At 40.9% G+C, this 13,424-nt stretch overlaps 1 protein-coding gene across 1 annotated transcript in view; it reads left to right on the forward strand.

Annotated features, from left to right (window-relative positions):
• LOC124613449 (carboxyl-terminal PDZ ligand of neuronal nitric oxide synthase protein-like) overlaps nt 1-13,424 on the forward strand; it is a 970,717-nt gene that overhangs the window by 637,716 nt on the left and 319,577 nt on the right. Inside the window, exons 3-4 of the mRNA XM_047142152.1 lie at nt 574-666; nt 6,730-6,785. Of these exons, the coding sequence (XP_046998108.1) occupies nt 574-666; nt 6,730-6,785 (149 nt within the window). The remainder of the gene's footprint in view (nt 1-573; nt 667-6,729; nt 6,786-13,424) is intronic.

Raw genomic sequence — 13,424 nt, forward strand, 5'->3', positions numbered from 1 at the left:
TCGGCAGTCTGGAACAGGAAAGGGAGGTAATGACAATGGCACGTAAAGTGCCCTCCGCCACACACCTTTGGTTGGTTTGCGAAGTATAAATGTAGATGTAGAATACTGAGACATCGTTTTCCGTATACAAGCTTAAAAGAGGACTAGTGATACAGAAGATTAGAGTCTTTCTGAAATTTTAGGCGAATGGTTGCTTACCAATTCAAAATAGTAGCATAACTCTATTTTACAGGTGCATTCTATCGCGAATTTACTGATTATAAACATCACAGGCATCTTCTTTGTTCCGAAACAGACCAATTTTTTAATTAACGGTTTTTGTTCTCTGTTAAATTTGCTCAAATAAAATATATTACGACTACGCTACAGAGGAATAATAAACCCGTTTTTTATCTCCGAGATAATGAACTGTATTTCTTTTTTTTAATAATATTACTGTATTTATAGCAACACATTGCTTTGTGTCTTCATAGTCGATTTGCTGTCTGTGTTTTGTAATTTAAGCCACTAATACAACTGAGAGACTGGTCAGTTAAAGTTAATTGATTCCCTACCTTTATTCTTATGTTTCAGTACGAGTTCAAGGCTAAAGGTGTGAAGAAAAAGAAAGTGACGCTTGAGATATCGGTGGATGGAGTACGTGTGACACTTCGGAAAAAGAAAAAGGTACGTTCAATTATGAGTATTATAACTAAACAGAAAATAATGAGAAGCGAAGTATACTCATTACGATACCTCAGTACCGGAATCATTGTGGTTGTTCGATTTATAAGAAATATAGCTCGTTTCCCCTGGAATGAATTTTTTTTCAGACACAAACTGTGGGTTTCTCTGTACATAAGAGTATGAGTTCAGTAAAAACAAGTGAGACTTTCGCGTGCATGCGCACTTGTGTGTACCTGTGTGTTTGTGGGGGGCTGGGGGTGGGGGGTGGCGGGGGTGATCCGTAACAAAAAATATTAAAAGGCTATTGAACATAGGTGTTTAACAATAGAGTAAATTATTTAATGATGAACCTGTCCTAAGGAAATATATGGGAGGTACAGCCATCTACAGGAAAAAACTAGCGACGACAGTAATTCTCAGACACATAAATGAATGACGGTAATTTTAGAAGTGTCAGCTAGCATAAATTCTCAATCAGAAAATACGAAAAAGTTTTAAAAATGCTACGACGAGACTGGAACTAAAATTATGGATAGCAAAGCAAAAGCTGAAATGCTTACCTCTGCTTTTCAATGTTCATTTTCAAAGCAATCCAGGATTATTAATCAATTTCATTGTCATATTACTGAAAAGATGAGTGAAATAGATATTAGTGTTAGTGTCGCTGACAAACAGCTGAAATCGTTAAAACTGAACAAAGCGCCAGTGCCCGATGGAATGCCTATCAGATTCTATACACAGTTTTCAGCCGAATTAGTCCCATGTTAGCTATAATCTGCCGTAGATCACTCGCAAAAATACCGTGCCCAGTAGCTAGGAGAAATCACAGGTGACACGAGTCTACACGAAGGGTAATAGATGTGATCCACAGAACTTCCGTCCAATATTCTTGACATCCATTTGTTATAGAATCTTAGAACATACTCTGAGCTCACACTTAAAGTGGTTTCTCGAAGAGAATGACATCGTCCGTGCCAACTAAAACGAATTCCGAAAAATCAGTCATGTGAAACACAACTCACCCTTTTCTCATTATACATACCGAAATCCATGGATCAAGGCAGTAAGGTGGATGCAGTATTTCTCCATTTCCTAAAAGGATTTGACTAGTTCCAAATCCACGCTTGTTCTGAAAAGTACGAGGGTGAGTCACATGAAAACCGTAAATATTTTTTTAAATATTATTTATTGTGCAGAAGTGATACAAAGCTGTATCACTTTTCAACATAATCTCCCCCACGCTCAATGGAAGTCCTCCAGCTCTTAACAAAGTGCATAAATTCCTTTAGAAAGAAATTCTTTTGGTAGTCCGCGCAACCACTCATGCACCGCGTAACGTACCTATTCATCAAAACGGAACTTCTTTCCTCTCATTGCGTCTTTGAGTGGTGCAAACATATGGAAATCACTTTGGTGAAGGTCTGGTGAGTATGGTGGATGAGGAAGACACTCAAAATGCACGTCTGTGACTGTTGCAACTGTTGTACGGGCAGTCTGGGGCCTTGCATTGTCATGTTGCAAAAGGACACCTGCTGACAGCAATCCACATCGCTTTGATTTGATTGCAGGTCGCAGATGAATTTTTTAGGAGATCTGTGTATGATTCACTGGTGACAGTGGTCCCTGTAGGCATGTAATGCTCCAAAATGACGATTTTTTCATCCCAAAAGAGAGTCAGCATAACCTTCCCTGCTGATGGTGCTGTTAGAAACTTCTTTGGTTTTGGTGATGAGGAATGGCGCCATTCCTTGCTCCCTCTCTTTTCCGGTTGGTGGAAGTGAACCCAGGTTTCGTCCCCAGTAACGGTTCTTGCAAGGAAGCCATCACCTTCTCGTTCAGTGCGCCGAAGAAGTTCTTCACAAGTATCAACACGTCATTCTCTCATTTCAAGAGTCAGCTGCCGTGGCACCCATCTTGCAGACACTTTGTGAAACTGGAGCACATCATGCACAGTGTGGTGTGCTGACCCATGACTAATCTGTAAACATACTGCAATGTCATTCAGTGTCACTCGGCGGTTTTCCTTCACTATGGCTTCAACTGCTGCAATTTTCTGTGAAGTCACAACTCGTTGGGCCTGACCTGGACGAGGAGCATCTTCCACTGAAGTCACACCATTTGCGAACTTCCTACTCCATTCGTAGAGTTTCTGCTGTGACAGACATGCATCACGTACTGAACCTTCATTCGTCGATGAATTTCAATAGGTTTCACACCTTCACCACGCAAAAACCGAATAACAGGACGCTGTTCTTCACTGGTGCAAGTCGCAAGTGGGGCGGCCATCTTTATACTGATACTGCGATGGTATGTGTGCATATGCACTATGCTGCCACCTACAGGCTATTCTGCACGCTGTTTGTAGCACGCTTACCAACTTACAGGATAACGGCGCGAAATTTCGATTTGTTAGTACAAATTTAAGGTTTTCATTTGACTCAACCTCGTACGAGCCCATGGGGTTGTTGTGGTTTTCAGTCCGAAAACTGCTTTGATATAGCTCCCCGTTTTACTCTATCCTGTGCAAGCGTCTTCATCTCCGTATAACTGCTACACCCTACTTGTCCTGTCAACAAATCTGCATCTACGTACCTACTCCGCAAGCCACTGTATGGTGCGTGGCGGAGGGTAACCTGTACCAGTATTAGCCATTTTCTTTTCTGTTCTACCCGCAAATAGTGCGAGAAAAAATGCTGTCAATATGCCTCTTTACGAGCCCTAATGTCTTCAATCTTATATTCGTGGTGCTTACCCAAAATACACCTTGGCGGTAATAGGATCACCCACAAATGCCAGTTCTCTAAATTTTTTCAATAGTGCTCCTCAAAAGGAACCTCGTCTTCCCTCCACTGATTCCCATTTGAGTTGCTGAAGCATTTTCGTAATACTTGCGTCTTATTCGAAACTACCGGTAACAAACCTAGCAGCCCGCCTCTTTGATGTCTTCCTCTAATCCGACCTGGTGCAGATCCAAAACACTCGATCCCTCCTTTTGGTCAGGTTGTCCCACAAATTTCTTTTCTCTCCATTTCCTCATTAGTTACGCATCTTACCCGTGTAATTGTCAGCATTCTTGCGTAGCTTCACATTCCAGAGGCCTCTATTCTCTTCTTGTCTAAAATGGTAATCGTCCATGTTTCGCTTTCGTACATGGCTACATTCCACACAAATACCTCCAGAAAAGACTGCCTAACACTTAAAACTATATTCGGTGTTAAAATATTTCTCTTCTTCACGAACGCTTTTCATGCCATTGTCAGTCTTCGTTTTACATCCTCCTACTTCGGCCATCAGCAGTTACTTTGCTGCCCAAATAGCAAAACCCATCCACCACTTGAAGGGTGTGTTTCCTAATCAAATTCCCACAGCATCACGTGATTTAATTCGACTACATTCCATTATCCTCGTTTTCCTTGTTTGTCCTCCTTTCAACACACTGTCCATTTCGTTCAAGTCCTCTGCTGTCTCTGACGGAATTGCAATGTCATCGACAAACCTAGAAGTTTTTGTTTCTTCTGACTGAACTTTGATTCCTTCTCCAAGCACTTCTTTGGTTTCCTTTGCTGCTTGCTCAGTGTGCAAATTGAATAACATCGAAGATATGCTACAACCTTGTCTCACTCCCTTCTCAACCACTGCTTCCTTTTCATACCCCTCGACTCTTATAACACCCATCAGGTTTCTGTACATGTTGTAAATAGCTTTCGGTCCCAGCATTTTACCTCTGCTTCCTTCATTATTTCAAAGAGGGTATTCCAATCAACATTGTCAAAAGCTTTCTCTGTGTCGACAAATGGTATAAAATGAGGTTTGCCCCTAGGGCCAGTGACTGGATGGATATACTTTGCTATGAAGGGTGCAGCACGTTATTTTGAATGGAGTGTCATAGACAGATGTAGATGTAATTCTGGATTTACCCGGCAGAAGTGTATTACGTCCCTTGATATTCTTGCTATATATATTAATGACTTTGCGAAAAATGTTAAGAGCAGCCTAAGGTTTTCCGCAGGTGACGGAGTTATGTATTATTTTATGTACAGATATTCAATGGGACCTTGATAATATTTGAAAGTGGTGCAAAGTTTGACAACTTGTTTTAAATTATCAGCTCTCTAAAACTGTTCACAAGACGAAAGCTCTTAGTATCTTATGACTCTAATAATTACGAGTCACGATAGGAATCTTTTTTCAACTTGATATAAATACGCGGATGTAACAATTCCTAGGGACATGACATGAAACGATCACATAGGTTCAGTTGTGGGTAGAGCAAGAGTCAGACTTCGGTTTATTGGTAAAATACTATCTTAATGCAATCAGTATATAGAGGGGATTGCTTAAAAATCGCTCTTGCTACCCGTTCTACAATATAGCTGAAGCGTGTGAGACCTGTACCAGATAGCACTCACGGATATTGGACGTATACAGAGAAGAGCAGCGCAAATGGTCCCTGGTTTGTTTGACTTGCGTCAGAGTGTCACAGACATGTTGAAGGAATCGAACTGGCAGGATCTTCAAGGTAAACGTAACCTATCCCGATAAAGCCTGTGTAGAAAGAGCAGGTCAGTTACGGTACACTCAGAGGATTTAAACTTTCTTACCGCGCTCCATACGTGAATGGAAGGGGAAAAAGCCCTGATAACTGATGCAGTACCCTCTAGTATACACTTCACAGTGATCTGCAGAATATGGACGTAGATGTAGTTGATGTAAATTTCTTTTGTAATCGATTGGTCCAGAGCTGCAGGGCCACGACATCGTATTTCTGAGGTGTTACGAAATGGTTGAATAACAAATGAAAACTTTGCGTTATGTTTATTGATTATTATCAACACAAAGAAAAACAATGCTGTTCCACCTTAGTATGGCCGTCGTAAGTGATTCCTACCTCTTGAGAATCAGACATGCACAGAGTCATCTCAGCTGTCACTCCGAACTAACGTAACTCACTGAAAATCTCTGTCAGAAGTGTCCACTTTCTGATGAGACAGCCTCTTTTATTATGGTTGCTCATGATTACCATTTATACAATTTCAAAAGTTATCGGAAGTATGATTCAGTGGATTAAAACAGAATTTGGGAATCGGCATAAACTTCAGATTTTGTTCGTATGAAAATATAGTTTAAAATATATTGATTTAACCACGCTGACATGCAAGAGAAAAATTTCTGCGAGATGGGTCGCACACTGTTTGACTGCTGAAGGGAAGCAGAAACACCTGGACTCTGTAACCTTGCTCTAACAACGATTCGACTGTGAAGGTCAAGGATTCTTGTGTTGAGTTGTCGTTACTGATGAAACGTAAATTAGAGACTTAGAACTGGAGTTAATAACACAGTCAAATGAGTTTAGAGTTTCAGTTTATTCACGCCCAAAAAAATTTCGGGGCTGAAGTAAATGAAGACTTCTGCGTATGATCACCAAGGAATCATCATGACAGAAAAAGTTCCACGTGGAACAATTGTCACAGCTGAGTATTATTATAACTTCATACGAAAGCTACGCAGAAAAATGCACAAACCCGACCTCAGATGCTCCAGGCTGGGCCATTTATTCTCTACGACGGTGTTCACCTGCATACCGGAGGTGTTGTAACCCAAAAAACTGCGCGAATACTTACGGTAAGTATTGCTGCATGCTCCTTACAGCCCGGACATGGGTACACCAGACTTCGCCTTGTTCCCAGAGTTGAAACAAAACTATATGGTTGTCGGTATCCTTCTGATGATGAACTTCGTACTACTATTACTAGAGACATTCGACAAATGAATAGATGCGCTATCCTGGACGGAATAATAGATGTTAGGGAACGTTGAGATTCACTAACAGAGAAACAGTAAGACTGCAATGAAGGACTGTAAGGAGATACCGGGAAAAAAAGGGAAGACAAAAAAATTAATGTGCATTATTTACGAAATGTTCCTCTTAAGTACGTTGGTAAGTGGATTGGAATCAGCCTTTGATTTTAAAAAGAAAAGAGAATTCAGTAGAATTAAATTACATATGTGATGGAGGATAGGATGCCCCTATTTTTGCTAATACATTTTTCTTTTGTTTTACAGAAAAAACAGTGGATGGATGAAAATAACACCTTTCTAATGCACCACCCTATATATAGGTAAGGCATTATTATGCTCTGTACGAAATTTATTTCCTTATGTGTTCAATGTTCTTTCTTATTTGTTGTTGCTTCTTATTAGTGTAACGAGTAATGAATGACAAAGCAATTAGAAAACTAAAAGCTATATGTAAAATTACGAATTCACTACTGCTCCTAAGAAGTTTTGTTTTGCTTCTGCCAGCTATATCTAATTTTAAAGTATCTGGATTGTTCCGATTTGAGAGGACTGGAAAAACAGTGCAAACTGTGAGGTAAGCAGTATGTAGTGCAGGTACTCAGAAACATGCTGAAAATGACACATCGATTACTCTCCTGAGTCGTGCACGGACAATCTGCTAGAAATGCGACATTCACGTGACAATGCCTTATTTTTGAAATTCAGGATAATGTTTTATCTACAAGGAGACAATTCCAAGTTTTCTATTTTCGTTCGTTGCCTGTTATGATTGATATTTTGGAAGATTTTGCCTCGTTTTTGAGTGCTTTAATGAGAAAAACAAAAGTAAAACTGAATTTTAATGTGCCGTCGACGTAGAGATGAAAGAAAAGAAAAATTCGGGTGCTAAGTCAGACGATGACGAGTTCATTAAGCCTAATACATACACGTTGACGTGATCTGCGTCTAGGCAGAAAGTATTACACAAAGTAAAGTTAAAGATCAATTAATTAGGTAATTTTATATGAGAAAAAATAAAGAAGAGCCAGGAATTTAAACAAACTATGTCCAGGACTGTAGACAATAATGTCAATTGTTGCACCATCGTTACGGTCAAAAGAAGTAAATGTTTGTAGGTTGCATGGACCGATGTAATCAACAAAATATCTGGAAAATTAATAATAGTAAATAATAATGAAATCCGTCTTGAAGTCACATCGTCATCATGAAGATTTTATTAGTTATGTAATAACCTTGACTGAGATATCAACACGCCACAAACTCGTATCCGGAGAGATTTTCTTAGTTGCAGTTGCGATATTGTGATAAAAAGATGTACATAATTACCGACGAACGTATAAGGATCTAACATTCTAAATGTGCTGTGAACCAAAAGTAATGTTTTGATGTACGTATAACGAAAAAAAAAACAGTATTGTATGTCACACGAAATTAGCACGCTTGTATTACGGTATTAAACGTTTATTATTATCCCGTAAATATAAATTATACTGCAAAGTAGGAGAAAATTGCATTGAATTTTCCAGAAAAAGAAATTTAAAAATTTGAGAGCAGAAGATGTCTTACACATTATCTTGTTCAGACTAAATGGGCTAAGTCCGACAGAGATATCATGCTATAATGGTCGACAAAACATACCAAATCAAAAATCATCACGTTTCTGTATGTCCATCTTCTCAGAGACGGTTGCGGGACTCGGCTGTTCTATACCGAAAGTCAAATTAAACACCTTTCAGCCGTCTAGTTTCTGAATTCATTGCCAATCTTGTCATTTAATGTGGGCCAGGGTTGTGATATGGGTTGCTTCTTAATTTTTTGGGTTTCTAAAACGTCTTGTTCGAATATGTAACACCATTCACTTTATTTTCGTGTTATCAGTTCTGAGGCCTGTTTTCTGAAGGTGGTGAGTATTGGTTATTTATTATTTTTATACGGATTCTCCTCTCACTTCTTGGTAAAGCAGAGTCATATTTTACGTTGAAAAACAAAAACAAAGAACAAAAAAACGAAACTGTGCGCTTCCGTCCTAATAAGATTTATTTCGAACCGATTTCGAGGCTCAGTTTAGTCCATAAGATTATAATCATCTGCACAAACTTGCACCACAAAATAATTGTAAGATAATGATGGAAGCTGAAGAAATAAATTTTGTGCCACGGCCGGGACTCGAACGCGAGTCTTCTTGCTTTGTAGGCAGAAATGCTGAACATTACTTCACCGCAGCACTATGGTGAACAGTCCTTCAGTACTGGCAGAAGTAAAGCTGTGAGGATGGGACGTCAGTCGTGCTTGGATAGCTCAGATGGTCGAGCACTTGCTCGCGAAAGGCAAAGGTCCCGAGTTCGAGTCTCGGTCCGGCACATAGTTTTATCTGCCAGGAAGTTTCAGTCCTTCACAAGCTACCCATGTCGGGTGCCCACCCCAGCACAAACTTCAGTTCGTATCTTCAGCTTGTTTTCCCCCTGCAGTGTCACTATTGCCAGTGCTCTCCGGCACTGGAATAGCACTCCAACGTTGGACGTAATCACAGGTGATCTTACAATTAATCTTTTAATTGATTTATTCAGCTTCCATCATTATCGTAGAGAAAGATGAGACTTAAATGTCTCCGGGTAAGTTTACAAGATCTAGATGATCATTATAATTGTCATTACGTCTATATCTTTCCTTCTCCAAAGAACCTTTAATATTACATTCATACAATTTGTTTATTTTGATATTGTGTGTTTTTGTTATCGTATACACTGTGCTTGATACTTTCCACCTAGTTAATTGAAATTTACAATTCTAACTGAACATGTGCATGACATCAGTGATGAGAGCTCGTTTCACATTTCCCACTTAATTTCATGTTCAACGATTCTGTGTATGTGTTGTTAGCTTTTTTGTTCCTAACGTCTGGCTTCCTAGACATGTTTCTTGTGAACACTAGGTAGTTACAATATCCTTTCTTCCAGGAGTGCTAATTCTGCTAGGTTCGCAGAAGAGCTTCTGTGAAGCTTGGAAGGTAGGACACGAGGTACTGGCGGAACTGAGGTTGTGAGGACGGGTTGTGAGTCGTGCTTGGTAGCTCAGGTGGTACAGCACCTGCCCGCAAAAGGCAAAGGACCCGAGTTCGAGTCTCGCTCCGGCACACAGTTTCATCCCTTGGAATGCTTTTCGTGAATAGCAGCAGAAGAGGTCGAGTCACCAAACTGACCTAAATTTTTAGTCTGAGAGCGTGGATAACCACGAGAGTGCTGCTGCTTTCAGACGAAATCGCACCCCAGACCATAACTCCAGGTGTAGGTCCAATGTGCCTATCACGCAAACAGGTTGGTCGCATGCCCTTCTAACCAACACACGGCCACCCGAGATACAACCAGCTTTCATCAAAAAACACAACAGACCTCCACCGTCCCCTCCACCTATCTCTCTCTTGACACCACTGAAGTCGCAAATGGCGGTGGTTTGGGGTTAGTGAAATGCACGCTACAGGGCATCTAGTTCGGAGCTGTCCTTGACGTGACCGATTTGAAGCAGTCCGTTGTACTTGGTATGAACCGTTCCTCAAATAGCTGCTGCAGGTGCAGTACTATGGGCCAGAACCATACTTCTCTCACGGTAGTGCCATGTGGCGCCCGCAGCTCGGCTTTCTTGCGACGATACATTCCCGTGACCATCGCTGCCTGTAATCACGTACAGTGGCTACATCCCTGCCACATCTTTCTGAAACGTTGCAGAAGGAACATTCAATTTTTCTTAGCCCTATCACACAACCTCGTTCAAACTCAGTGAGGTATTGGTAAAGGCCTCTTTGTCGCCTTAAAGGGATTGTTGACCATCATCAACTCACCTCGTCCAGCCTCAAACGTAACTAACGTTCACGACCGTTATAGCGTATCCGTAAGACAAACTTGATCTGCATACTCTTAGTGGCGCTAATAGATCCACTTTTATGCGACTGGTGCAAAATTTGAATAGACGTAATCTTTTAGATGCTGGAACACTTCTGTCAACTTTCGTTTGTGTCGTACAACTATTTTTTGCTGTTGCGATCATTTCTTTCCAGTAGTGTATTTCTTGGCGAAATAAACATTAGTAGAACAGAACCACAATCTTTTTCTGATTTCAACCTCAAAAAAGTTATTGTTTGGCTTGAAACGGAAAGTTGCCGGCCGGTGTGGCCGAGCGGTTCTAGGCGCTTGAGTCTGGAAGCGCGCGACCGCTACGGTCGCAGGTTCGAATCCTGCCTCAGACATGGATGTGTGTGATGTCCTTAGGTCAGTTAGGTTTAAGTAGTTCTAAGTTCTTGAGGACTGATGACCTCAGATGTTAAGTCCCATAGTGCTCAGAGCCATTTGATTTTTAAACGGAAAGTTGCAGTATTCTTTGTATCTTCCCAAATTATCTGTTTCGAAAACTAATGAGTTTACAGGAGCTATTTCTGAGTGGTCCCCAACCATGGTGTTATGTGCAGTATAATCGGTGGGTCGACGGTTGTAATCTACATTTTCAAGATTTGAAAATTAGTTTTACAGAGAAATACACAAAATTTAAGTGCGGTTACTACGGAGATTAGTGGCAGGCTTGTACTTAAAGCGTCGTTACCGAAGTACACCACTGTTCTCAGCTTCACCTACATAAATCGTCAGTGCTGTGTGCAGTACGTCTTTCTGAGTCGCAGACGTAACGAAAGGGCCGCCAACGCATTGTTCTGTTACTCTCCGGCAAACGAGCTCGATAGCGACTAGGCGGGTGCTTTTGATCCCCACTTGCAGCCCGCAGCTTTCTGCTGCCTCTGGCTAGACAGCACGTATTGCATGAAAGGAGCTCGTCCAGCGGAATGCAAAGCGCACAGCGAACTTCACACAGTATGCAGCTCCGCTGTCGTAGTATTATCAATGAATAGCGCAATCAGCGGAGGTGGCATGTCACAGATTGTTATGAAGCTGTTAAGGAAGTAGTACGTACGAAATACTCCACAGTACGGCGCACAGCTCCTGAGGGTAGCATGAGTATGAGCAACACGTTTTTATTATGCGGGTAGAGAAAGTTTTTAAAACGTGAGTAGAGAACGCATGAATGGTGTAGTGGCGTGGCAAGACAGCCAAGCCACTCGGAGGTAGCCGAAAGGCATGCGTTAAGCTCACGCAGATTGGCGTGAGGTCTGGAACAAGGTAAAGTAATTACCCTATAAAGAAAAGAACGTAGTTCTTGGAATACTTAACTTTAATCCACAATTGGAGAACATCGCTCTTGTTTAGACATTATTACACTGAATATAAACTGGTAATGGCGCCTTGCTAGGTCGTAGCAAATGACGTAGCTGAAGGCTAAGCTAACTATCGTCTCGGCAAATGAGAGCGTACTGGTCAGTGTAGCTTCGCTAGCAAAGTCGGCTGTACAACTGGGGCGAGTGCTAGTACGTCTCTCTAGACCTGCCGTGTGGTGGCGCTCGGTCTGCAATCACTGACAGTGGCGACACGCGGGTCCGACGTATACTAGCGGACCGCGTCCGATTTAAAGGCTACCATCTAGCAAGTGTGGTGTCTGGCGGTGACACCACAAATGGCGTCGATCATATATGAGCTACACCGTAAGAAATTAACATGTAAGTGAACATGGGTTAGAGTGAAACGAACAATATCGATTTACTGTGAAATCCACTTTTATTTATTACAATAACACTGTAACTAATAGAATAAATAGATACTTGTTAGCACATTGTAGAACACAACTTTCAGAGCTGGGAAGTTTTTCTACTATCCATAGTTATAATTTGACTCAATCTTACATTTACTTTGCCACATGTATGGGGTACACTGAAGCAGTTGAAGGGACACAGCGATACAAATATTTCTAATATTTCAACTTGCACCATTTATCCAGTTTTATGCAAATGCATATTAGCATAATTATTATTGGGTATTAACACTTAAAAAAAAACTACACTGTTAAGCCTGACAAAACTCTACCATCTGGTGAGCAAGATGTACGAGACAGGCGAAATACCCTCAGACTTCAAGAAGAATATAATAATTCCAATCCCAAAGAAAGCAGGTGCTGACAGATGTGAAAATTACCGAACAATCAGTTTAATAAGTCACGGATGCAAAATACTAACGCGTATTCTCTACAGACGAATGGAAAAACTAGTAGAAGCTGACCTCGGGGAAGATCAGTTTGGATTCCGTAGAAATGTTGGAACAAGTGAGGCAATACTGACCCTACGACTTATCTTAGAAACTAGATTAAGGAAAGGCAAACCTACGTCTCTGGAGAAAGCTTTTGACAATGTTGACTGGAATACTCTCTTTAGAATTCTGAAAGTGGCAGGGGTAAACTACAGGGAGCGAAAGGCTATTTACAATTTGTACAAAAACCAGATGGCAGTTATAAGAGTCGAGGGGCACGAAAGGGAAGCAGTGGTTGGGAAGGGAGTGAGACAAGGTTGTAGCCTATCCCCGATGTTATTCAGTCTGTATATTGAGCAAGCAGTGAAGGAAACAAAAGAAAAATTCGGAGTAGGTATTAAAATCCATGGAGAATAAATAAAAATGTTGAGGTTCGCCGATGACATTGTAATTTTGTCAGAGACAGCAAAGGACTTGGAAGAGCAGTTGAACGGAATGGACAGTGTCTTGAAAGGAGGATATAAGATGAACGTCAACCAAAGCAAAACGAGGATAATGGAATGTAGTCGAATTAAGTCGGGCGTTGCTGAGGGAATTAGATTAGGAAATGAGACACTTAAAGTAGTAAAGGAGTTTTGCTATTTGGGGAGCAAAATAACTGATGATGGTCGAAGTAGAGAGGATATCAAATGTAGACTTCTGAAGAAGAGAAATTCGTTAACATCGAGTATTGATTTAAGTGTCAGGAAGTCGTTTCTGAAAGTATTTGTATGGAGCGTAGCCATGTATGGAAGTGAAACATGGACGATAACTAGTTTGGACAAGAAGAGAAAAGAAGCTTTC

The sequence above is a fragment of the Schistocerca americana genome, chromosome 4 (genome assembly GCF_021461395.2).
Source record: "Schistocerca americana isolate TAMUIC-IGC-003095 chromosome 4, iqSchAmer2.1, whole genome shotgun sequence".
Taxonomy (NCBI): Eukaryota; Metazoa; Arthropoda; class Insecta; order Orthoptera; family Acrididae; genus Schistocerca; species Schistocerca americana.